At 38.2% G+C, this 27980-nt stretch overlaps 1 protein-coding gene across 2 annotated transcripts; it reads right to left on the bottom strand.

The window, feature by feature from the left end:
- Window positions 1–1522: 1522 nt before the first annotated feature.
- On the bottom strand, window positions 1523–27860 carry LOC127964760 (A-kinase anchor protein 11). Of its 2 annotated transcripts, XM_052565081.1 has the most exons (12): window positions 27695–27860; window positions 20194–20290; window positions 20000–20110; window positions 17087–17140; window positions 16802–16933; window positions 16050–16290; window positions 11693–15860; window positions 11391–11546; window positions 10132–10215; window positions 8731–8777; window positions 8223–8404; window positions 1523–4708 (listed from the first exon to the last, which is right to left on the bottom strand). In XM_052565081.1, exons 2-12 carry the CDS (start codon window positions 20254–20256, stop codon window positions 4547–4549), a joined length of 5400 nt encoding a protein of 1799 aa, XP_052421041.1. In that variant the 5' UTR covers window positions 20257–20290; window positions 27695–27860; the 3' UTR covers window positions 1523–4546. The 2 variants fall into 2 exon arrangements, with proteins under 2 accessions (XP_052421041.1, XP_052421042.1); XM_052565082.1 differs by lacking the exon at window positions 10132–10215.
- Window positions 27861–27980: the final 120 nt, after the last annotated feature.

Below are 27980 nucleotides of genomic sequence, written 5' to 3'. Positions count from 1 at the left end.
CTGTCTGATGTCAGACCACACCAGTTGGGATGTGAGGCCAACCTAATAAAGTCAATGGGTCTCTGCTTGTGTTGGCTGAGGGCTGCTGAGAGGCACCTCCTGTAATGGTGCAAGGGTTGGGTGTGGATGACGGCACAGAGGGCTTTAATCAGTACGTTAATGGGCAATACATTGAATCTGCTCTATTGTAAGACTTGCTGCCATTTGAAATTCTTTTGCCAGCATGTCATTACAAAGCCTGAAATTACTGTGAACCTCATCGCCATTTAACAAACATAAAATCTGTTGTTCAAGCTTTGGAGGATAGCACATTTTTCAGCTTTAGTTACAGTAAGGACTAGCTTCAAGGGGTGAAAACAATACTTGACAACTTTCATTTAAATGGATAATATGACACTTCCCCCCCCCCATTCCTCTAGTGTTTTCTGAGTTGTTACTGACCTTTTTCCTCCTTCTCACTGACCCTAAAAATTAAATGGTCCAGTTTTTGCTGCTACTATGCAAACAAACGCCATTCACATGCTGTCCGAAATACAGCTCCACTTTACTTGCAAGCTGTGGCCCGTGGGGTTTCTTTCAACTGATCTGTACTATAACGATCTGCTTATAATTATTTTTTAACACGTCTTTGCATTCCACTGCGCTGCTTGTCAAAGTGTGCAAGATGGACTTGTTTGACCTTCGCACCTATTGTACATTTCAAGACTTTCTCCGCATCCCAAGCATGACAGATTTTATGCATGTATGTCAAGTGTGAGTGATGAAGCACTTCATGTCCACAAGTTAACATTCTGGCAAGTTCAAGTTCTCCCAAAATTATGTACAAACTTTTTAAACAAAATGTTCTTCAGTTATCTTTTCTTTAATAATCCTCTTAAAACGTTAACACAATTTATAATCTATTCACACACTTTTGTTGGATATCTGTTTAACTTTTTTTTTTTTTTTTTAAAGCAACTACTTTTCAATGTTCTCTGAAAATCTCTATAATGTTAGCAAAATGATCAAATTTAATGTTTCTTTGATAGTAATGCAAGACAAAATTAGGGCATTCTGAATGTTCAAAGAATGAACTTTTGCACGTTTAGTCTCAATGACGACAACTGGTGCACCAGAAGTTGATCACAACTAATTATAATATTTTACATATATATGTAAAATATTATAATTAGTTGTGATCAACAGTTATTAGAAATGACAGGAAGAATTTGCTACTACCACAGTGTGCTGTAGGAGAGCTCTATTCTGGGAGCATGTGTAACACTGACATTTCAGCAGAAATGCGCAGGAAGTTGACACCATTATGTATACAGTACACAGACCATAAAAGAGTGTGTCTGACATCTGAAGCTTGCTGTAATATGGGATGACATGTCTTTGCAGTTTAGTTCAAATTATTGCTCTTTTTATAGAGGAGGTCATAGGCTAAAGATATGTTTCCATGGCACAACAACATCTTTTATCTCAAATATTTGAGTTGGAGATGTTGGGAGAGTGGAGAGTAAATAAGCAGACGTCACAATTCAAATGAAAAAGCTTTATTACCCACAGCTTTTTACAGTGTACAGGTGTAGTGCATTAAGCTTAAATGTGTAAACTAATCAGCAACTTCACTTGGGGGGATGGTGCGTGGGGGGGGGGGGGCAAGTAGTGTTTTCACCATTGCAACTTAATACTTACATAAATTATTAAATATCTTATTTGGCAATATTATACAAATTATACTATGAGACAGGATGGAGGAACACTGCACAAGTAACAAAATATTCATCTGTTTAGTATGGAGTGTATTCTGCATTATACATCTAGCCTTACTTTTAACACAAAATAGCAACAAATTATTTGTGAAAGATAGGAATGTACACACAAATTAGGGGAATAAGAACACAAGGGCAGAACATCTACAGCATTAAAGTTTACAATAACTGCAAGAGCACAGATGCATATACAATCCCACTGAAAATGAGGCAGCGCTGATGGTCACGGTGTGCTTGTGCCAACTCCTTCTCAAATCTACTCAAGCGTCAATGTTAGTATGTGGATTTAGCTTTCGTCGCTCTCCCACATTATGATTAAGGTGATACTGCTCTCATGTGAAAATGTCTGACACAGTGTATGGCAGGTTTTAAAACACTTCAAAAGAATGTAAACAAATACTGTTTGAGTGCAGATCCAAACATATTTGGCAGCGCTGATGTTACACAACAGCATGAATACAGAAATGCTTTTTTTTTTTTTTTTTGTAGCAGGTCATGTGAGCATATTTAAGCATAAGCGGATTTAAACCATGCACAAGATCATGAATCAGCAGTGAAAAGTACATCCATGCACGCGTAAAGAGAAGTACATGAAGCATGGGCTGAAAGTGCGTCATGCATGTTACAGGAAAGAAAGCACAAGATACAACAAACTTCACAACTATCATTGCCTCAGTAAACTTCTCTTATCATTGAATCACACTATAACAGTATCCGAGTAAAACAAATCTCAGAAGCTTCATAAATATGACACTTAAAGGAACAGACGACCTAAACGTCTGTCATTATTTACTCACTCTCATTGCTGTTCCAAACATATATCCAATTTTTCCTCAGTAATTCTTCTTGATGAATCTTAATGTAATCGCTACACTATATAACATAAGTTCATACAAAAAAAACAAAAAAAGTTACATGGTAGCCCATTTCAACCACTGAATAAAAAATACAAAAAGGTAATTACCACTTTTTCTTCTTGAATTTGCAAGTTTGCATCTCGCAATTCTGACCTTTTTTTGTGAGATGTAAACTTAAAATCTTGATTAAAAAAAAAGTCAGAATTCTGATTAAAAAAACCCCTCACAATTACCTTTTTTATTTGTTATTCAGTGGTGGAAACAGGCTTCCATATAGAAGATATCTGAAGCCACATAATACATTTAGTTTTTCTTTATCATCCACTTAGCCAAAGCAGATTTAATTCAACGATATGTGTGTAATAACCAAACATTATGAAAAAAATTGTAAATGTTGGATGGCTAGGTCATTTCAATTTCAATACAAAAACTACTGCAAGAAAACTTTTACATTTACGAATACTGCACATAAGTTGTATGGATAAATTTTTTGGGTTTTTTTGAGCCTGTCAGGAGTGTTCCAATATAAAAAGCATACATACAGATTCACACCACCATGAGAGCAAGCAAACAAATGATTTTCCTTTAAGCACAAAAATGCAGTGAGAAAACACTTTCAACTGGTCCCTTAGGGCTTGATAAGTTAATCAATCTATAGTTTATGCTTGGCTATAACAAGAGTGTTTTTTTGAAATCTAAACAGAGATATAGGGAATGGCCTGTCTGACAATTCCTCAGTAAAGTGCAATATTCAGTGTTGTGCACACCAAAGGTCAGGCAGTGAGTAAGAGGTTTACATGGAAGAGATTGTAGAGATGGTGACTAGTTCAGATATACCCACTGCAGATGTGTCCTCATTTAGCAATGCACTACCAGTGCGTCACAGTAACTTCCAATGAGTGGACAACACCAGGAGGAAATGAGAAAAAAACTCCCCTGTAGGTAAGGTTCAATATCTGACTGCTGGTTTCCTTACTTGGCATAGGGGTTTGCATGTTTAGCAGCTTTTTAAGCTAAGTTAAATAGTATGTTTTTGTTTTTCCTGTAAATCGGGCAACCAAAGACCCTTCACTTTGTAGTGAACTAAAACTTGTTTATTCTTTAAGGGTGTTAGATCATATGGAGTATTATTGCAGCCTATGTTGTAAACAACTCAATTAAATTTTACACTCTAAAATAGTTGATTGATTTTCCACTATTATGAATAGCTAATCACACTGAAATAACTGTATGATTCACAAGAGGTGAATGAAAAATTTACTACTTGTTGATGAATTCTTTCAACAGTAACTATCTCTGTCTAATTACCAGTGAAATTATATTTTTAAACCGTCACGCCTGGTATCAAAGTATTTTTGGCAAAAATGTGCTGAAACAGGGTTGTTTGTTATAATTACCAAGTGATTATCTTATGTGTTCTGAATCGTGACCTGGAGCACTACTGGATCGCATTGCTTGTCTTTTCGACAAGTGCAAACATCACTGTAAAGGAAAGGTATGGAGATGACATAAGCTTTCCTGCAGCCATGGGGATTCCCTAACAAGAAACCAACTCATAAAACCCATCCGTCTTTTGTTTTTTGGCAGGGTGTGAAAGCAAAATGCGGGTAGGCATCAGTGATGGCGTGCCAAAAGCGTGATATGCAGTCTAATTTTAAAGAAAACAATGTAATGATAAAAAGAGAGGTGAAAGCAAGTAAAAGATACTCTCGGTCACGGCATGCAATACACACACTTGAACGAATGGCTCTTAGATTACTTCAGTTGTTTCTATGGTGCCCCCTGGGTGGCCAAAGGTGCACAAGCAATACACAACACATAAACACATTCCACTGGCTATGCCTCTAGATTTGGCAGATACATTGCAGATCACTGTAAAGTGACAGGAAACTTCATTGTTTAACTGCTGACAGGAGTCAGTGTGATGGTGATTTACGCTTGCTCCAGAAGCCACTGGAAGAGGCTCTTGTGGCTGTTCCTTGTGTCCCCGACCTCTTCCTCAGAGCGACGTTCTTCAAAGTATCTCAGAAGAGCCTGCAGGAGGTCACCGACCCTGAACTCTCTCTCCCTCAGCCTCTGCGCCACGGCCGGCAGCTGGAGCCAGAGAAAAAAAAAAGCTAAATTAAGCAGTTTTGGATCTCAAACATCCTGATAGATACTGCTAGAGTTGGGTGATAGAGCTAAAACAGGATCTAAGATTCTAAGAGTCAAATTTCAAAAACCACTCAAAAATGTTCACCTGGGTTTTGTTCACTGAGTATGGCATTTTACACACACACGTGCTTCTGAATAAATTAGAATGTCGAGGAAAAATTCCATTATTTCAGTAATTCAACTCAAATTGTGAAACTCGTGTATTAAATAAAGTCTTTGGTTCTTTTAATTGTGATGATTTTTGCTCACATTTAGCAAAAACCCACCCACTCACAATCTCAACAAATTAAAATATGACATGCCAATCAGCTAATCAACTCAAAACACCTGCAAAGGTCCTGAGCCTTCAAAATGGTCTCTGACAATCATTGACACCCTTCACCAGGAGTGTATGTCACAAAAATTCATTGCCAATAAGCTGGCTGTTCACAGAGTGCTGTATCCAAGCATGTTAACAGAAAGTTGAGTGGAACGAAAAAGTGTGGAAGAAAAAGATGCACAACCAACCGAGAGAACTGCAGCCTTATGAGGATTGTCAAGCAAAATGGATTCAAGAATTTGAGTGAACTTCACAAGGAATGCACTGAGGCTGGGGTCATTAGGACATCAAGAGCCACCACACACAGAAGTGTCTAGGAATTTGGCTACAGTTGTCATATTCCTCTTGTTAAGCCACTCCTGAACCACAGACAACATCAGAGGCATCTTACCTGGGCTGAAGAGAAGAAGAACTGGACTGTTGTCCAGTGGTCCAAAGTCCTTTTTTCAGAGGAGAGCAGGTTTTGTATTTGATTTGCAAACCAAGGACTTAGAGTCTGGAAAAAGGGTGGAGGAGCTTATAGCCCAAGATGCTTGAAGTCCAGAGTTAAGTTTCCACAGACTGTGATGATTTGGGGTACAAAGTCATCTGCTGGTGTCCATTGTGTTTTTTGAAAACCAAAGACACTGCACACGTTTACCAAAGATTTTTGGAGCACTTAATTCTACCTTCTGCTGACCAGCTTTTTGAAGATGCTGATTTCATTTTCCAGCAGGATTTGGCACCTGCCCACATTGCCAAAAGCACCAAAAGATGGTTAAATGTCCATGGTGTTGGTGTGCATGACTGGCCAGCAAACTCACCTGACCTGAACCCCAGAGAGAATCTATGGGCTAATGTCAAGAGGAAAGGAGAAACAAAAAAACCAAACAATGCAGATGAGCTGAAGGCCACTGTCAAAGAAACCTGGGCTTCCAGATCACCTTAGCAGTGCCACAAACTGATCACCTCCATGCCGCGTCGAATTGAGGCAGTAATCAAAGCAAAAGGAGTCCCTACCAAGTATTGAGTACATGTAGAGTAAATTAACATACTTTCCAGAATGTGGGTTTTAGTAAAAAAAAAAGACTTGTACTATATTTTGTTAAAAAAAGACTTCAGTCTGTGTGCACTGAATTTAATACAGGAGTTTCATAATTTGAGTTGATTTACTGAAATAAATTAACTTTTCTTCGACATTCTAATTTATTGAGAAGCACCTGTGTGTGCGCGTGTGTCTATATATATATATATATATATATATATATATATATATATATATATATATATATATATATATATATATATATATATATATATATATATATATATATATTAGGGGTGTAACGGTTCACAAAATTCACGGTTCGGTTCAATACGATACATTGGTGTCATGGTTCGGTACGTTTACGATACAGCAAAAAAAAAAAAAAAAAATAGCAGATCAATTTCTTTGATTTTTTTTAAACAATTTTTTTTTTTTTACATTGAACTGATGGAGCTATTCTTTACCCATCTTCTATGGTGTTTTCTTAGCAGCATACTGTATAAAACAAAAACAGCTCCTTATTAAAGAAAAAAAAATGAAAATGTTATATTGTTGTAGTAGTTATGAACAAATACAAAGATGTAACTTTTTATATGGAACTCTATAACTCTTTATATTGAGTGTGTTTTTACTCAATTGGTTCTCTATAGGGCTTATGTTTTTTGGAACAAGGCAGGAATTACAGTCTGGCTGAAATGGGCTCGTGAAGGAATATTGTAACGGGGCTCAACTGCATGTTCTTAAAACCTGCGTTTTCCACTAAGGCGCTCGCTCACTCAGTACGCGCTGAAGGCTCATTGCAAAATGGCCAATGCGTTTAACAGACCAGAAAGAAAGACCAATGAAGATCCTCCAATAACCAACAGGTCTGGTGTTTGGGTGCACTTTGGATTCCCTCTAAACTATAATGGTGATGATAGAATGAATGGTAAATAGTAAGGTCTCATATCCGCAGCTATAACATAAATGTAACGTAAATGTACAAATCGCCGCAGTGATGTCTTTTGCCCTGCTTGAATCCGTTGGAAATGTCTGCCCCAAATGCTGCGGGGATAGTTTGTTGCGTGTATGTTTCTCCTTTTTTTCGTCTTTACCCAGATATTGACACAATAAGGTGATGTCGGCGTAAATGAGTTGACACGTTTTAATCACGCTGGTGTTTTTTTTTTTTTTTGTATTCCCGCTGGTGTACCCTGTCATGTAGCAGATGCAACCATTGTTTTTTTCATCCACCACTCTCTTGCCATCATAATTCTAGTTTACAGGGAATCCAAAGTGCACCCAAACACCAGACCTGTTGGTTATTGGAGGATCTTCTATTTCTAGTCTCAGCGCGTACTGAATGAGCGAGCGCCTGACTCAGTAGCCTAACATAAACAAAAGTTGGTGTCAGGTGCATTGCCTGTTACATCGTTTGGGTTATTGCGCTACCTTGTTGAACACATAAAATTATATTTCACACACTTTTTTTATTTTCCAAATATAATTAATTAGTCCAACGAACCGTTCGGTACTACATAATGCGTATCGCGTACCGAACCGAAAGCCTCGTACCGAACGGTTCAATACGAATACGCGTATCGTTACACCCCTAATATATATATATATTTTTTTTTTCCACAGGTTCAAAAGTTAGATTTTTCTCTTATGCTCACCAAGGCTGTATTTAAAAAAAACTACAATAATACAAGTATTGTGAAATATTTATAAAAAAATTATGATATTTACAGTATACATTTTATTATTGCAAATATAAAGTAAATATTAATAAATATATTTCCAATGCCCTTAATTAGCAAGAAATATCGGAGCTGCTTTTTCAAATAAGTAACACCAGTTACATAGTTTTCCCATTTATTGAAAAGGTGTGGACAGTTATTTTTGCGACTCGCCTTATTGAATGTGCATTTGTAGGAGTTATGGGAAGAGAGTATTAAATCAATCAGGCAATGGACTGCTATAGGTAGATTGTGCTGGTCATTATGGAAATGAGAAGATGTGTCTGTGTTCTTTAATATGCTCATTGTCAGTAAATCATAATTTTCCCCTCCTGTCTGTGCTTTAAAAATAATAAGCAGTTTAGTAAAACTGGCCCCAAGTGTTCTCACCTGCTGTAGCTCCTGGGCTGAGAACTGGCTCAGCTGCATTAAAGACAGATCAGCGATAGAGGCAGCAATCCACTGGAGCACAGCCGTCAACTGGGGGTCCTCAGCTCGACCCTGGATGTCTGTACTGACCACAAGAAGAGCTCTTTCTGTCGGCCCATGTTCCCTCTCCACTCGCACTGCTCCTGCCCGGAGAAAACGCACAAACTTCAGCAAACCAGTTCCCACGCTCTCTCTGTTAACTAGGCCAGCCCCAGAACTCTGCTTGAGCTCATCTGTTGATCCACATGGAGCCGTTCTGACAGTTAGACAACTAGGAATGTGGATAAATAGTCTTGTGGATTTGACAGGGGTGCACTGAAGGTGCTCGGCCAAGTAAGACCACTTTAAATGAGTGGCAGCACAAAAATAGGGGCTGAAATTAGTCTAACAGTTGAGGTCTAACAACAGACCACAGAATAAACACAAGCGCGGAAGAAAAATACAAAGAAAAGATATAGTTTTCATTTACCGCCTGAATCCTCTTTGGCCTCAGCTTCCTTCTCTTCAGTGCCGTCACTGTAAGGTGAAAAATATTACAGGTGTAAGACTTCTGTCTCAGTGACAGATGGAAGAGAAAGACACCACAAACCACATGCAGAAGAGAGTGACAGGAGCTCCCAGCTTCCCATTACTAACATAAATATGGCATGAACTGCAGCAGAGCTGGTTTATGACTCGGCCATGCGAACACATATTGATGCAATACTTTTTAAATGTATTTTCCTTTTATTATTGGTGGATAAATCAGCACTATACCATAAACAGTTGTTGTCCAGCTCTGATCTGGATGGGCATTTAGTAGTAAAAATGGTTTCAAAAACCGTGAAATATGGATTTACTGCTGCTGAATGTTTAGCATTGCATCACAGCCATAAATTAAATTTTAAAAATATATTAGAAATCATCTATTTTAAATTGAAATATTTCACAATATTATTTTTATTGCATTTTGAATTATATAAATGCACTCTTGTGAGCATAAGAGACTTTTTCCCACCAACTCTTAAGTCTATTTATTGTATTTCTCCTCACAAAGTCTTTAGAAAGTTTAAGAGCCAAATAAAAAGCACATTTTCACGGTGTTTCTTAATTTTATAATCACCAGCAAAATCCCTGCAAATATGAATACCATGAATAACCTCAACTACAAAATACAGAAATATTAATGAAACATACTGTATTGGCCTAAGCAGTCAATAATTTATAACTGATAACATGCAATATTGTTAGATAAATCAGCAGTATATCACCATATCAGCCCATCTCTGATATGGATCGCCATTTTCTAGTGCAGGTTTAAATTAAATTGTTTACAAGAAGATTCTATATATGATTCTATAACTGTTTGTGCTTGTAAAAAAGGAAACAAGGACACGGCAAGTGCAAAATATTAAATTATAATGCTTCTTCAACTATTATGTTTATGTGACTGATGTATGCTATTATAAAGAAAACTGTTGCTTTTGTATGAAGTGAGTCATGATGTACTCTAATGCACATGATTCATGTTGTGGACCTGAACTCGCATAGGATTTAGAGGCTGGGACATCCTTTTTCACTCGAACAGGAAGCATGCAATAGAGACAGATTGTTCATTCTTTCAAAAATACATCATAACACACTAGTGAAGTCAATGACCCAACATCACCCCCACCCCCCGACACTTCCGACTCCCACATCTCTACCAACACATGCACAAAGATCCAATTGACTAATTCCATCATCTGAATGAAGAAACAATGCAAAGGTTTGTTTCTAATAGGTGATATCAGATACGTTTTCAGCACTTGCTGATAAAACGTTGCATGACATCATGCAGTAATTAGAGCAGCCTACGCTGGCTATGCTGTGCCTCTTTCCATAGACCAACCTGTCTGATGGAGAGAAGGACAAATGCTCTTCATAAACCTCGCCTTCTAAACCCAGACTGCTCCAGCTACTGCTGTTTCCATTACTGCTGGGGGAGAGAAAAAGAAGAAACACTACAAAATCATTTCAAAGTAAATCTAGATAACCTGCTAGAAGCTTTTTTTTTTTACACAATATTTGATCTTGATATTAATATATTTGATTAAAACAGCTGTATTAACACTCTCATAGTCATTAATAGTTATGATGAGACAAGAAAGAATAGAAATAACAGCCGAATCACATATATTTCTAACAATGCTTAATGTTAACTGAACGATAAAGCAGTTGAGGGCATGAAAAAAACTGTAAACTATCATCTATATTTGGATACGCTGATTATTTACGGAGTACAGAGTGATACTTTAATGATTGGTTACTCAGAAACACTGCCTCAAGCTAACAACCACACCTTTTATAAATATTTTGATAGATATTCATGGTATCATGGGTTGTTCAAAACAAAAACTGCACATACTGTCTAACTTTTAGTGTCTTGGGAGATATTAAATTGTTGACAGAAAATGCTTCCATTGAGACGCTGGAGCCAAAAACACTGCAAAACAATGCATGCCTTTGAAAGACAAGACTGTGTGACTCAGCCATCATGTTTTGAAGCCAAAGACAGTTACGGTACATTTTTCTGAGAAGGAAAACAATATCCTTAAATGCTCATTTGGAAAAGGCCCTAGGTGTTCCTCAGCAGTTTTGGAAAATGGTGAGAAAATCAGCATCTTTGGCTTCAAAGAAAGTGTAAAATGGTTTGTATATAAAAGAAAGAAAAAGAACAATAAACGTTCTTCAGCTATAATGAGTCAAGCAGTATGTTCTCCTACTCCAAAACCTAAACTGATAAAAGTCAGACTAAACATGTGAATACAGTCAAAATACCTCCGCTGAAATACAAACACGCCTGCAAATGGTATGAAAAAATGCACTAAAGGGCTACTATACATCTTAGAGATCTGAAATTGACAATATACTTCACAATTTCAGCCTCACAATTTCTTCACTTTTTCCTTTCCATATTGTACTGGTAAGGTCATTGTAAATCCATTAATTCTTCTGCTAATTCACCAAATTGTACTTTTCAGCCACATGCTTGTGAAAGGTGCACAAGGAAAGAAAGCAGAGTGAACTTGAGTGTGGTAGTCGACCAGCAATACTTAATTTCAAGTTTAAATGAGCTGTGCATTGCTTGTAAGTGTGGTGGGACTTCACCTGTCACTAAGATGGTGAAAGCTGCTGCTCTCATCTGGGTGGTCTTCTTCAAAACTCAGATTGGACCAACTACCAAGACTGTCATCACCAACGCTCAAACTGAGCTGCTGACTCACCGTTGACTCCGTCACATTGACGCCTTCTCTTCTGGAGGTACTGAAACGGACAAAGTCATCACTCATGATAAGCCAATTAAAAAAAAAGGTTTCAAAATCTAGGAAATCCACATATTGTGAGTAACTGATGAGCAATTTTAAGTGATAGTCTGTATGCATGATTCTGTGCAAGCTGTGTCACTGTACCCAAGATTGACGGTTTGGCAGACGTTGGACAATGCAGATGTCATAATCTCTGTGGTGAGACTTTCTGCAAAGCTTGCGCCATCATGACCGATCCCACTGTCTGCATTCAGACTGGTGCAGCTCAGTTCCTTTTTGGCTTTCTCAATGGCACTGGACACCATTTCTTCAGCAAAAGCAGCTCTCTTTTCCAAATCAATGTGTATTCTAGGAATTTCCAGCCCAGTCACTGCATCTGATTCTTGTTGCCTTCTTATTTTCACTCCCTGGAAACCATGACGGCCATCTCTACTGCAAAACATGCAGTCTCGACCTTGGCAGTATCGACAAGCTTCATATGCCTCAGCCAGCTTTTCTGTGAAGGAATTGCGATCAAGTGCCCTCCTGTCTCCCGCTGCCTGAACACATGTCGGTCCCAGCGTCATTTCCAATGTGTCATTGACAATTTTCCTGGCATAATGTTCAATGACTTGTATTACACCATTGTCGCTTTTGCCGTCATTCAAACTGCTGGTACTATGGTAGAGCCTGTTAGATTCTGTATAAGGTAGAAGAGAGCATGAAAATGTATTTTTAATGAGATTTTCTGGCATATCCTCAACAGTAGATTTTCTATAGAGGCAAGAATCAGTGAGTGATTTTGGCAGTCTAACAGAGCTCATTCTCAGCTTTCTAGTAACATCACATGTGATGTTGTAGGCCAGCGACTCTGCAAAGTTCACAAGTTCTACATATTCATTACTGCTCATGTCTTGACCGTCTTGACAAGCACATGGCAGGGATTCACAAGACGATCCATCTTTTCCATCAATGAGTGAAGCATGGGATGACTTGGATGTGGTAAACTGGGAAACATCAGGACTACGATCACTGTGCAAACGCCTAGAGGAATGAAGTCTCAAAGGAGATCTTTGCTTTATTTTTCGTGCCGCATGAGCCAGGCCAGATTTAATAGATCGATATGCCAAGCGAGTGGCGTACTGATCTAATATAAGCTCTCGGTTGCCTCCCTCTTTCTTGAGCACCTTAATAAGGTATCCCGCATATTCGTCAGTGACACTCTCGCAACTTGGATACTCTGATGACATCCCACTTGAACTGCCACTCACTTGGACATCACCAGGCCACTGACAAGTCAAACTTCCCAAAAGGCTCTCTCCACTCTGATGTTTGTCTGCAGAGTTTACAGATCCTCTTTTTAGCATTTTATGAAGACAGTGGTTTGAACTCATCATCTTCTTGACATCACTGATGACTTCTCCAGCCACTTCTCCAGCATATGTCCACAAGGAATTTAAAGTCTGCTCAGAGAACTGTGCACTATGCAAGGCGACACTGCCTTTGCTTTCATCATCCACCAGCTTCTTCACATCTCCAAAGCTTAGCGTGTCCATCTCAGTGGCCATTGAAACAATGTGGCATGCCAAACGCTCTGCATAATGGAGTGCTCTCCTCTCGATCATTCTGTTCCTGATGTTAGGGCTCAGCTCTGCCTGGCAGTTTCCAGAGTGAGGACCATCTTCCTGGTCTTCCTCCTCATCTTCATTGCTGCCAGCTTCTTCAGAGAGAGACCTAATGAGTTTCACTATGAAATCAGCCTTGTCTGAAACCAAACCTTCTTCTTTGGTGTCGGCGGCAGGGGGGTAATAAGGGGTGGGTGGAGGAGTCGCAGGAAAAAATTCTTTTGCGAGCGTACCTTTGAGCTTCTTGGAGAACTGTCTGACCTGTTTCTCACTGTACTCGTCCGATGGCTGCTGAGGACTTGAGGGTGGAGTGCTAGGGATTTCAGTCGATTTTTTTCCAGAGTTACTGCTTGAAAAATCACCTGCACTGACTTTTCTACCTCCACATGAGGCAACTTCAAAAGTGGGCACTTCCAATGTGTCCATTTTCACGACAGAACGGACCTCTGGGGTGAGCTTGGAGACTGGACATATACTTCCGGAGGATGGGTCACAAGAGCCCTTTGACACCAAGTGAAAGGGAACCTGAGAGGGAGTCGATGCATCGTTTGATTTAACAATCCCATGGCTTGGAGTGGATATGCGAGCTGCTATAGTTTTGCTTAAAAAGTCTGCACAATCCTCCACTTTCTTCTTCACTTTTGTCGAAGAATGCATCAGATCAAATGCCTCCCCTACTATAGTGTCCACCATATTCCCAGAGAAGTTTTGAAAAGTCTTTCCAATCGAAGGTTTGGTGGAATCCTTTTCAACGGATGGATTGCCAAGAGCTTCCTCACCACTGGCATCCTGGATTCTTGCAGGACCTGGTGATGACTCAGTCTGAGTTGCTTCAGAGGAATCTGAGGTTGAGGAACCCACTTCCACTTGGCAACAAATGGTTCTTTTAGGACTGGTCTGACATACGTGACCAATACTGGATTTATACTGAGAAGTTTCACATGGGTGATGCACATGGGATATGACCTTGCCAGCCATTGGAACTGGAACACAACTGGCCATACCAGACACACAATACAAGGCTTTCTTCACTGTGCAACCATCCTGCTCTTGATTTGCAGCCTCTGCGACAGCCTGAGATCCAATATAGCTTGAATGCGCACTGCAGGTTTTTGTGATCAGAGAGCTATCTTCAGCACTCACATAGCAAATGTTGTCTACTGACACACTGATAGCTGCCTGTGTAGTGAAAGTCACATCAGCTTGTGATAGCTCTATAAAAGCCTCTTGGAGAACAGACTCCGACAGGTCAGAGGCATAGGATGAAACCACTTCTTCCTCTTGCTCAAACGACCAGTCACTTGGTGTGAGTGGAGTTGAGGGATGTGAAAACTGGCAAACCTCCATTATACCTTCAAACACTAACTCCTCAGCCAGATCTGCAGCAAATCGTGTGACGGTGTTGTTGAAAATCTGCTTTTTCACAAAAAGGAACTCTTTGAGGGCTCCAGAAATGGCTTCTCCTACTAGGAAACTGGCTAGACCGTTTATGGCACGCTCTTTTAACACATATGCATGGCGCATACCTATCTCATGAAAGGCCATTTGAAATACTGAAGAAGTCAGTCTTGCAGCCAAATGGCAAAGTGTAGTGGTACAGGAGGACACACCTTTCTGCAAGTCTCTTAAGGCACTTCCAAGGCTCATTTCAACCAAGTCTGTAGCAAACTTCTGAATCCCATCCTTAAGAGACTGTGATTGAGATTTGGTAATGGTGACTGTCTCCTGGATGTCTGAAAGCTTCATTAGATGCCCATTAGTGTTTTTGAACTCCTTATGACACACACAGCTCAAGTTCTTATTAATGTTAAAATCAACAGGGGAGGAGTACCCACAGACCGATCCAAGTATTTCTTTTGACAGGTTGTTGGCAAAATCAGAGTACGTTTTGTACAGCGAGCAAAGGTCCTGTGGTTTATGCAATTCTGAGCCATCTCCATCTGTCTTCCAAAAATACTCTAAGGAGCCTCCTTCTCCCAGTGGGCTAAATGCAGATGAACAAACTGGACTGAAAAGCGGCCCACTTTCCTCGCAGGGAGTCCTCACAGGCCATTGGGAATCTGGCGAATCAGAATGAATACCGTACAGTGATCCTGGTTTAAGTGGAGTTGGTTTCTTGACATTGGCTGGAAGAGTCCTATGATCAAACTTATGAGGGTTCATTGCTGTGGTCGAACACCCCCTTGATATAAATTTACAACCAGAGTTGTCAACAAGCTTCTTTGTTCGGCCAGGGAGGGGCTGTTCTTTAAGGACCTTGATATTGGAATCAAAAGACTGGTCTAGTTCATCAAACTGATCAAAGCTGTCAAAAAATTCACTGACTTCTGAGTCAGAATCTTCTACTCCATCCTTTAAAATGGGGATCTTGGGAATGTCAAGTTTTGCTTTAAGACTCTTCTGATATCCAACTTCATCCAGGAATATAATAGGGCTGGGACTTGAGCAGTCTGACTCATCTGACTCTGTGAGGTATGTGGAAGTAGTGTGTCCCTTTGGAAGACTGCTAAGTGCATACGAGCTCCCTGAACTTGCAGGCCATGTTGTTGACTTCAGGACAGTTTCTGACACTTTTGCAGCAGCCTTTTCCTTGCGCACTGACTTCCTCGGTATGGAACTTATAATAATGCGAGATCCAGATAATTCTCTTAAATGAGAGGGGACAGTCTGGGATGCCACATCCCTTTGGCTCCTCTGACTATGGCCACCTGCAAGATCAGAGAACAGTTCATAAGAACAAAATTCTTATTAACAGTTAATTCAATCCAGAACTAGCAGCTGTTCAAAAGCATTTACTTTATTGCTATCTATGCGTACACAATGGTAGTGTAAAAAAATAAAAATAAAATAAAAGGAAGTTATCCCAGGACTGTCAAGTAAGAATCACGAGTAATCACCTGTATTCTCCTCTTCAAGATGCTCAAAAGCTGTAACAAAGTCCTCTTCGATAGAAGAGACAGACTGATTGGTGTCATCATCCTCAGCTTGGCAAGCTTCTGAAGCGCCCCTCTGCAGAACCTGCAACTCCAGTGCATACCTTATCCCAGCTGCATACCGAGCCAACAACCCCAGTATGCTGCAAACACTAATCTGAGGAGTGGGGCTATGTCTCAATATGCACAAAGCTCTTGAACAGACCTGAGGAAGAAAAAAATAATGACTGCATTTAAAAAAAAAAACATCCATCAAATGCTAGGATTACACGATAAAAGCCTTTACGTCATGACACATTCTCAATATAAATTGTTATAATAAACTTAACGTTAATCTGGAAGATAAATATAATTCTGCATAATTATTTTAACCTAAAGCCTGAAAACTGACAATTTCTTGAGAAGTTTTGATTTTAAGACTTCTCACGGCACTCTTATTTTTCCTGACATGCATAAAAGCATGCAATCTCTTGTTATGTCTGAAACACTTGTGGTTTTATGTAATGTTCAAAAGTACAAAACTTAATACCATGGCTGCCTACCACAAGGTTAGTTTTGTTTAGACCCAATTTCACACAAAATTTTCACCACAACTTTAGAAACCCAGACGAAACAATAAAAGGACACCTGATACCAAAATAACGACAACAGCAAAACGTCTCACACAAAACATAAACGTACTCAAAATTTTCAAGCATAATATAAGCAAATCATACCTGAGAAACACTGTCTTTTCTCTCAAAGGGCCTTTTGGGGTCTTTGAGGAGGAGAATCTCTTCATCTTTAAGGGCGTATACATGTAGTGATCTAAGCAACTCCATCATTTCAGTGGAGAGGGAAGTCAGAGCCTGTGGACATCAAGGAATACATGCTGTAGGATCCAAAAATTCTCTCACTCGCTCTCTCTCTCTCTGTAGTTTTTTTTTTTTTTACTTTTCATAGTTAATTTTTACATACTGTGATGCAATGTTTAAAGAGAAATGGTGCAAACTATCACATACCTGTAGAGTAAAATCTTCCCCCTCAGAATGACTAGGTAAGCATATATAATGTACCTATAAAAGAGAACAATTAAGCCATTTATATTGTAGTTAATAGTCATTATACATCTTTGTGGGCGAATGCAATAAACAGCTGTGTCAGTTCAGCAAGGCAAACCTGCTTCTTATTTACTGATTACCCAACTTTACACATCAGTCCACTTTTAAAAAAAAGACTAGATGATGACCAAGTGATGAAAAAAAAAAAAATATATATATATATATATATATAGATGTGTGTGTGTATAATAGTGCTGGGCAACGATTAAATTTTTTTTCCATGATTCATAACATTATTGTCTGCGATTATTCGCAATTAATCGCATAGATATGCACACAACTAATAATACATTTTAAAAGTAGTGTTTTGTGCACTTTTTATGTAAGTGCTAGAGTATATGAAAAAAAGTTTTATAACATTTGGTTTGCAAACACTTTAATCAAATAAGGTGCTTTTTTTTTACAGCAGTACTTTTTACATAGTAGCAGTTAAAATATTTATTGTAGGCTAAATCTCAACTTATAACATTAATGTAATTAAATTCAATATCAAACAAGCTATTTGTCACTGCCAAGACATCAACGTTTTTATTAAAAATATTTTATAGTTTTTTTTATAGAAAAACAAGGTATAGAGTCCAGAGCCTCGATTATAACATTATAACAGGCACCTTTCTATTAGAGACCTGCATGATCATGGAATCCATCGCAGCAGAGTGCTGCGTGGGACAACACTTGGGACGGGTGGAGACTCGTGTGTGCGGGAGAATAATTAGGGTGTGCTCACACTAGGCAATCTTAACCCCCAAACCCTGGTTCGTTTGACTAGTGTGATCACTCCGTTTAGCAGTCCCTGGCTCGGTTGTGAGCGCTAACCGCGCCGGAGCGTAGATCTTCTGATACGTGCTGCATGATTGCTTGAATATTTCTGAGTGGCAAAAGCAATAGATGTGTAAAGCAATATATTGTGAGAGGGATGTGTGTAACTGCGTCCCATACGACTCAAAATAATAAATCACAATGATAACAAAATTAATCACACAATTGTGTTTAATGAAAGCGCTTCTCTGCGGTCTTCACATGCTATCGGAAACTGCCTTTCCACCTTATAAAATCATGATTACGAGCTCATTGTATTCTTTTCTGTAAAAAATAACAGTGGACCGTGGTTTGTGAATGTTGATGCTTAGCCTAAATACTTTGATCAGAAGCATCCCCTCCTGTGACCCCATGTCTGTATGTGTATTCAGAGCCAATGAGCAACGGACTTTCATTATATAAAAAAAAACTGTGTTAACGCACAACAAAAAAAAAAAAAAAAAATATATATATATATATATATATATATATATATATATATATATATATATATATATATATATATATAAAAAAACAGGCATATATCTATGCATGCCTAGCAGTCGATTACATTTTTACTACTCAGGTGATTAGACTACAGTGATGGAGACAAGTTGCACAATCCCAGGAAATACAGTACAGTATCTTTAAGTCGCTTTTGCATTATCTGATTTCCTTTAGTTAGCAATGCAGACAGTGCGTGCAAATAAACTGCAATATCCGCAGGCACAATTCACCCTCCTTCATGAGAATTACAAAGCCACACGGAAAAATGCCACCCTAACCAAAATGAAAACGTGCCACGCTGCAACTGCAATTTCTTTTTTTGAATTTAACAATTCACCCAAGCCTCATGAGACATGGTCATGTAAAGAACGAGGTGAGATGCAACAGTCACATTGTGCTGAACTGTCCCAGTTGACTTAACCACTCTCTTATCACCAATATCTCTTGTCATATAGGCTTTCAAAATTTCTCAACTCAAAAAGAGGTCACGAAACATTTAAACTGATACATCTGTGTATGTATTATTCCAGCTTAGCCCAATAAACAGCATTTGTTGCATAATTATGTTCAGTAGCACATTAAAAATTACACTAGTCTCTTGTTTTCTCCAAAACAAAAGTAAAAAAAAGAATAGAAAGCAAAAATGTATGATAGAGTGAGGCACTTCAAATTAAATAATTGTAAAACATAGAAAAGTGCAGTTTATAATTTTATAAAAGTGCTTACCTTCATTCTTCTGTTGAAATTTGTGTATTATTTGAGCTGCAAGTCATTTTAGGGTTTGTGGTGTTATGTTGTCATGAAATTAAGCTCTCAAATTTAATATAACTTTACATAGAAGACATCAGTATGCAATTTGCAATGGATCAAAGATGAAAAGGTCAAGTACCAAAACAATAAAAAAAATCAATATAGCTTTAAAATGATTTGTTTTTTTCCCCCTGTACATTAGAATGCTTTTAACATGGTTTATAGAAGACACCCACTAAAATGTAATTTAGGGTATCAATAGTTCAAATACCAAAAATAATCATTAGATGTAATTTAAGGATCACACTATCCTTCAAACCACTAGTCTACCCATTTGTCAACAAGAAGTTTTTATAATATATAATTGTACAGTGGTAAATACGTCCAAGTACACCAAAGTTAATCTACTCTCCTGTCTGATCTGTTTGTCGGGTGAGATGGCGGATTCAACGCTATGATTGGTCAGATCGCCTGTCAATCAAGCTCTTTGCAGACAATCAATTGTCTCGTTTTTGACCCTAAAACACATATTACTTATGTCTTTTGGTTACACTATTGAAATGTTCACGGATCAGCTCCATTCACTTCCATTGTGCCTCACTGTATCCTAAACTTTAGCTTTTTTACGGAAACAAGTGAAAAGAGGGACAAGACTGAGCTTAACTATTATTGAACACATAATATACCTTTAACCACTGCAAAAATGATTCCTTTGCAGTTGCATTAGTGCATATAATATACATAATATTCAATTCTTACTTCTGATAGAGACTGTGGTTCTTTATTATGCAGCTCAACTACAACGTTGCAGAGCTCCTTCTTGTGTTTCAACAGGCTCTTCAGGCCCGGGTTTGAGCCTTCACGGATGGTCTGCTCAAACAAACATAAAACTTATTGGAAACTGAATGAACTTAGAAATGAATTCAATAGAATCATGTTAGTCAGCACTGTACCTCTTTCTTCATGGTGGCACGGCTCTTTAACGGGACCCCTCTGATCCGTGAACAGGCTTCCATGATGCTGCGGTGCTGGACAGGAGTTTCTCCTCTCCTTGAAGTGAAACAGTTGGGTTAACATAAACATTTTCATTCTAGCTACCAAAAATTAAATCCAGCCTACAGCAGTAATGCATACATGGTGCACAGACAATTTTCAGTTTATACCAGATTAATTGGCACAATCAGACTCAAAAGCCAATTGAGCTTGAGCAGAATTAAATTTTACTAGATTGGAAAGGGTGGTGATCATCGATGGAAAAAAAAAGTCTCAAGTATTAAATAAGTGAATGCAACTGAACATACATTAAGATGGTGCCGCACATTGGCAGCCACGACGTAGAGCTCTGCAATTCTTCTGATATTTCTGTTCGTTTGTTTTGTCATTATTCTAAAAGTTTGACCAGAGACAAACTCCTTAACATTAAGCAACAAGGGCAATATATATTTTTATTTTTTTATTATTTGGATGTTTTGTTGAACATTCTAGTCGGAGGTACTAGCAGCGATATTCTGCTTACATGAAAGTGTCATATATAAAATGCCTGTTTTTTCCCAAGCCATTTGTACTGTTTGTGTTACCAAATGTGCCATGATCAAACTTTCACCGTTCACTGACCCAATAATGGGTCTATTGTGTTTGAGGACTAAATCCGCTTTTCCTACCTGTGACAATACAATGAGGAAAAATGTCACATAAATTGGAATAGTTGGAATTTTTTACCCGTTTTTACCCGTTTTTGTGTTGAAAATGGCATGGTGATGTTAGTTTTCAGTGTGTATTAACAATCTTTGAGCAAACTTACTGTGCGATCTGAGTGGCTTTTTCCAATTTGCGAACAAATTGTCACTTGGAAAATGTAATGTGAATACAGATGACAAAACACTAACCAAATCCATGAGTTTTGTATTATCATAGTTGGTTACATGAAGTCAGTGTATAGTCAGTGGAGGCTGGTTAAAGGACACATGAAATGTTATTGCATTTCCCTGCTAAAAAAAAACAACAACAACAACAACCTAAAACCAACCTAAGCTGGTTGACTTATTTTAGTTGGTTATTTTTAGTTGGTCTTTGCTGGTCAGAAGGCTGGTTTTAGAAGGGTTTTGACCACTTCCTTAGCTGGTCAGGTTGGGATACCAGCTGGAAAAACCAGCTCAAACCAGCTTGACCAAGCTGGGAGAGTTTAGGCTGGTTTTAGCAGGCTTTTTTCCAGCAAGATAGAATAATCATTTTTAATAATCGTGATTATACTTTTAAATAAAAATAATCTTGATTATCAGTTTAACCATTATCGTGCAGCCCTAGTTCAGATGTAACAACGCTGAAAAATGTATGCTCTCCTAACTTAGAGACACTCTTCATAAACTGTAAACCTTTCTACTTGCTGCGGGAGTTTTTCTCTTTCATTCTCATGAATGTGTACGTTCCTCTGGATGTGTGCATGAGTGCCGTGATGCAACAGCTGGCCGAACAACTAATTGAAATGAAGCAAAGGTACTCAGACTTTATTTTATTCATTCTCAGAGATTTTAACAAATCAATCTCTCCCATGAACTGCCAAAATACAAGCAGCATAATACAGGTACATGTCCCACCAGCGACAGTAATATACTGGATCACTCGTAGTCGTAGTTGTAGTCGAGTCCAGCTCATTCAAGTTCAAGTCAAGATCAGGTTCAGAGAGTTGAGTCTGAGTTGAGTCAAGACTGAGACCAGAGAGGGTTGAGTCCGAGTCAAGACCGAGACCAGAGAGACTGGGTCTGAGACAAGACCTAAAGAAATCTTTAAGAATATGTAAAATGTTTGGAGGAAACAACAAAATTGGTACCATACTCAAACAGTATATAAAATATAACATGGCATGTACACACTGTATTTTATTTACTTGATATAGGTTTAAAAATATTATTTAATAAAAAAACTACACAGACTACACAAAAAAACTACAAACTATAAAAAACTACACAGAGCCATTGTGAACTGAGAAGATGCACAAATCCACTTTCATTTCCAGCGTTTATTTGCGCATCTTCTCAGTTAAAGGGGGGGTGAAATGCTCGTTTTCACTCAATATCCTGTTAATCTTGAGTACCTACAGTATAGAGTAGTACTGAATCCTTCATAACTCCAAAAAGTCTATAGTTTTATTATATTTATAAGAGAAAGATAGTCTGTACCGATTTTTCCCGGAAAAACACGAGCACCTGGAGGCGTGACGTGTGGGCGGAGCTAAAGAATCACGAGCGCGAGTAAGCTTTTGCGTTGAGAGCGTTTGGAAGCTGTGACATTACCCTGAGGAAAAAAACATCATCCAAAACAAACCATGGCTAACAGTCAGATTCAGCGTATATTTATGATCCAGAATCAGATCCAGAGGCTGAAATTTAACAAGAGCAGCATCAGCAACGACGTCTCTATGTTAGGGCTGTGCAAAAAATCGAATGCGATTTTCATGTACATCTCATCAGTAAAGACGCTCCTGTAATTAGAAGTATATCTCCAGCACGTGCGTTCAGATCAGGGTTGCCAGGTTTTCACAACAAATCCTGCCCAGTTGCTTCTCAAAACCAAGTGTTGCCAAGTCTGCGGTTGTTTTTCATGTCTGCGGTTTGAAGCAATCCCAATACCAATAACGTGATATTTAGCCCCTAAAATGCTAATTTTACCAGGGAAACCCTTCCCAAAAATTTATATTTTATCCCCGGGAAGCAATTTTTATCGGGGAACCTCCCGGAAACGCGATTGGGGTAGTTTTGGACTAGTTTTAAGAAGCAACTGGCAGGATTTGTTGTGAAAACCTGGCAACCCTGAAGTCACTTCACAAGCATTTTATTGTTTCATTTGACTAAAACCAGTGTCCATTTAAAGGTATTCATGGTAAAGCATGGCGAAATACACAGCACACCTGTATTTGACGCTCTGTAAACTCTGTGAGAACACACACGACTCGCCGTCACTTTGCTGATAGCGCTGTTTCTCACACATGCACAGAGAGAGAGAGAGCGAGAGTCTTACCACGCTGAATGAATGTGCTACATGTAAACTGTATTCTTTGTTGTCTTCTCCTGTCATTTAGAATTATTCGACTTTTTCGAACAAGCATAAGATAAGCCGGTTTCTCTGGTATTGGGCGGAGCTAATGCGCAAATGGCAATTTAATTGGCTGGCGCTCATCTTTTACCGTCCCTGTTTTGATTTCAGCAAATCAGTAAAGGCATTGTGCTAGAAACATTAGTATTATTTAGTAGAATGTATGTGATACTGCTACTACTGTTGACAACATTCTAATAACTTTATTTTTTAAAGAATTAAATCACACAATAGTTCTTTCATGTTTTAATTTTAATGGCAAATCCCCTTTATTTACCAAAAAATAAAATGTTTAAATTTCATTAATTTAAAGACAAATTAAATTTGGGTGAAACTTGTTTACTATTTTTCATAATTGTATTACTTGTAGAAAAACTTTAAACACTATTGTAAATTAGTATAAAGAATGTCATTGGTTTTATTTTTAGTGATAAAAAGTGTTTATTTTTTTTTTAATTGGCATATTTTTGTGTTTTGCTTTGGTACCGAAATTGGTACCGAGAACCGTGGGTTTTCACTGGTATCGGTACCGAATACTGAAATTTTGGTACCGTGACAACACTACTCCAATCCAAACCAAATAGCAGAGACAATTCCAACGAGATGAGAGTGATCTAGAGGTTATTTCCCATATGAAAGACAGATTCACGCAGGACTTTGATGGCCATTATACATTTCTTGAAGGCACTCTCCACTGTGCCTCAGCACTTGATCCGCGTTTAAAAGACCTGGCTTTTCTGGATGACAGTGATGCCAAGGATATAGTATTCATGAAGATAACAGAGGTGGTACAGATGAATGGAGAGGTAAGAACGTTTAAAGATCGTTATTGCAGTTTAGAACTAATAATATATGAAATGCATTATTTTTACATGTTTATGCATTTTAAAGGAAGAGGCCAGTGACACAACAATGCCGAATGAAGACCAGGCAACAGGCACTTTGGAAGAACAGGCCTTTTTTCTGTTGAAAGAGTACAAAGATTTTTTTTTTTTTAGTATATATTGCACTTATACGTTCTTTTTATCTTGGAAATACTTAATATGTGCCATGTGTTCTAAAATGGCCCTCTACTGTAAACCGACACTCTGGCTCTGAGAGAAAAGCCAGTTTGTAAAAAAGTATTGGATTTACTTGGTTAATAAATAATCAAACTAATTCAATGGCACCTCATCCTCTTTCACATAACCACATAAACTTGATCTAATTAGCTAGTGCTGAATTATCGCATCGTATCATGATATGGGTGTGAATAGTTTCGTATTGCATTGCAAAATGCCACAAATGTATTGTTAATATATCAGATCGGATAATTTGTATCGAGATGCGTATCGAATCGGCATTATACCCTAGATGCCCAACCCTAATTTATACACTGAATCCAAACTTTGTACACTTGCAAATTGGATACTTTGTAAATAACATATCTGCACATTTATAACATATCTGTACATTTATTTAAACAACTACAATTTTTTCCTATACTTCTATTATATAGTACATTATATAATTCTTTTTTTTTTTCTTATATTAGTGTTCTTCTGCTCTGCTCTTCTGATTTACTCAATATTTATATATATATAAAAAAAAGCTCTTCTAGCATTCATGTCTGTATATTTAACACTTTGGCTTTTGCTGATTCTGAACTAGCCTACAAACATTTTATTTGTGTAAAAATGATTGTAAAGGGATCATATAAACAGAACTCTCATCATCTGAAATCAGATTGGACTTATGAAATTTAGTGCATATAAACATACCTAGTGTAAATAAAGTATGAAATCCAAAAATAATAGACTTTAAAGGTAATACTGATTTTGGAACCCACTAACTTCATTACATGGAAAATTAAACAAAACATTTTGTTGTGCTCTGCAGTAGAACAAACATTAGGAACAACATGAAGTTGAGTAAAAGATGACAGAATTAACATTTTTGGGTGAACTATGCCTTTAAATTGGATTATCACATGATTTACGGGTAATATATGGGAGTTCCAGCTGCTCCAGTAAGCCAGTAACACAGGGGTGAATATGAGAAGACTGAAAATTACCTTAACGGTGAAATTTGAAAAATCCACACCTTCAGCGCACAGCCTACAAGTTATCTTGGGCCATCTGTGTGTGTGCGGTACACCAAAATGATTGAAAAATATAGGTCTAGGCTATATGACGGCCGAATGTCAGGCTGTTATCACTTTCTCACATAGCCTGAACCGAAACGGTGTGCAGGAGCACTGAGATCTTATCTGAGCACTGCAGAAGCTTGCGTGAAAGAAGCAAAGAGGTATTCGAAACAAAATCTGATAAAGCAGAGAAAAAAATAAATAAGAAGCAAGTGTCACATGCAGATAGCTAGCTCTTGAGCAGCAGTTTAAGTGAGTGTATTCACCTGTTGTTGTGGGTTAATAAGGCCTCAAAACTAAATCTCTCTCCGAATGCTTGCTCAGTCTAATTATAATACACCATTTGTTTATGGACTGACAAATACGTTTGTTCAAGGACTACGGATCGACGGTTTGTTTTTGCTAGAGTGCTACAATGCACACCTACTTTTCCAGCGGCCTTGGTTTCTGAAGTATTTTTCCCATAGGGATTTTAAAAGGTCTTTATTAAAGTTATAAGTCATGAACCAAACCAGTCACAAGGAGAATCACAACACTACACAACAGACATTGTAAGGACATTGTTAAAATAGTCCATGTGACATCAGTGGTTCAACCATCATGTTACTGTATGAAGCTACAGGAATACTTTTTGTGTGCAAATAAATAAATAAATAAATAAATAATGACCTTGTTCAATAATTTCTTCTCTTCTGTATCAGACTCTGGCGTGCGCACCACGAAGAAGTTTAATTTTTGGGTGAACAATCCCTTTAACAGCTTTAATGAGGGAAACAATCCCATGAAGACAATTGTGAAAGACAATCCCAGTAGGAGACAATTGAATGGAAATCAATGGAGAAATACAAAACTAAAATATAAACATAAAATTGACTTAAAGATCTTGGAAACAATATAGAAACAAAAGAGTTGAAATAATATGCAGACTGCTGATTTCAACAACAGCTAAAAAAAAATCAATTCCCTTATATAGGATTCTAAATTATGTCTGCTGCTATTTACATGAAATATGATAAAATCTAGGAAATATATATATATATATATATATATATATATATATATAAACACTATGTTTATGTTTGGAACAACATGAGGGAGAGTAAATGACAACACTTTTCATTTTGGGCTGAAAAGAAGATATTTTGGGGAAACATCTGTTTTTTGGCCATGCAATGGAACACAGTGGGAACCAAAATGATTTGATCACCAACATTTTCCAGCAGAAAACAGAAAGTCTTACACTTTTGAAACATGACTAAATTATAAAGAAAAACTTTTTGGAGGGGAATTATCCCTTTATCGTGAAGAGGTGTGTTGCAGCTGGTTGCAGGCCTTTTTGACGGAGCAGAAGAGCTTGAGTTCTACAGGACCAGAGCATTTCCACAGCACTGAATCAGCTAGTCTCTCTGACTGAACACGCATTCACACCTGAATGCTGAAATAGGTCAGACTTTGATGCATTTCAGCATGATTGTGTGTAGGTGGGGACTGCAAAGGTAAAAAAAAAATTCTAAGAACAAAAAGAGCACATTAACAGAAAGCCTGAACCCCAGGCGTCTTCATGAGGAAGACGAGGACATCAGCATGAGCAAGTGATGAAGCTGGCTGCTGCATGTGAGCATCAGCAGGGTCAAATGATTTCCTGAAACCAACAGATGTTTATGAGATCACTGGCTGTTCCCAGCTTATAAAGGGGCAGAGGCTGTGTGCAAAAATTAATGCACATGATGTGGTCCCTTTCCATAACACCCTAATTTCAATACTCAGTATTTGCAATTCTGTCAATAATGCTTCAAATACGACCCATCACGATTCTACAGTCCGACAGCACGACGGCAATCCGCCATTTGACTCTTATAACACACGTTTTAAAGCTCTACACTACGTCAGTTAATCTGCAATCATGTCGTATCTGACGCTTATGTGTCATTTTTGGTTTGATGATTCATTTATTTTCATTTTCAGGTATCGCCACGGGATAGGCATCATGACTGAACTTTCGCAGATTTTATTTACGAACTATGCATGTAAAAGCATTATCAGAAAGATGTGTTTGTGTGGTTAATGCCAAAGCCTGATGATTTCATTACAGACGCAGCTGGCTCGCGCATTAGCATCAGGCCTGTGATAACATCATGCGTGATCCGCATCTTCACATCCCTCGATGGGTTTGTAACTAATCTGCGACATGGGATGAATGCTGGAATATGACATACAAATGAAAATGAAGCGCGTCTCACCTTGTAGTGACTGAGCCGTGCAGTGAGCAGCTAAGTTAGCTGCTCTTACGTCCGTTCATTTCATAAAAACAAGTCGATAAGCAGGCGAAAGTAATCAAACCTGAGCGGCGGCTGGGAGAAGTTGAGCGCAGAGACAATGATGGGAGTGTGATCAGCTTGCAATTGAAGGTAGTATTTTATTGTTTTAAGAGAGAATTTACCAGAGAATTGTGATGAAGCACAGTCGGCTTCCTAACGAGAACAAAGTCTATATTTAGAATTTGACATGTCAGTTAAATACAGAAAT

Source organism: Carassius gibelio, chromosome B9 (assembly GCF_023724105.1).
Source record: "Carassius gibelio isolate Cgi1373 ecotype wild population from Czech Republic chromosome B9, carGib1.2-hapl.c, whole genome shotgun sequence".
NCBI classification, from domain to species: domain Eukaryota; kingdom Metazoa; phylum Chordata; class Actinopteri; order Cypriniformes; family Cyprinidae; genus Carassius; species Carassius gibelio.
The sequence above is the reverse complement of the archived record's forward strand: the minus strand, read 5'-3'. Positions and strand labels throughout refer to the sequence as shown.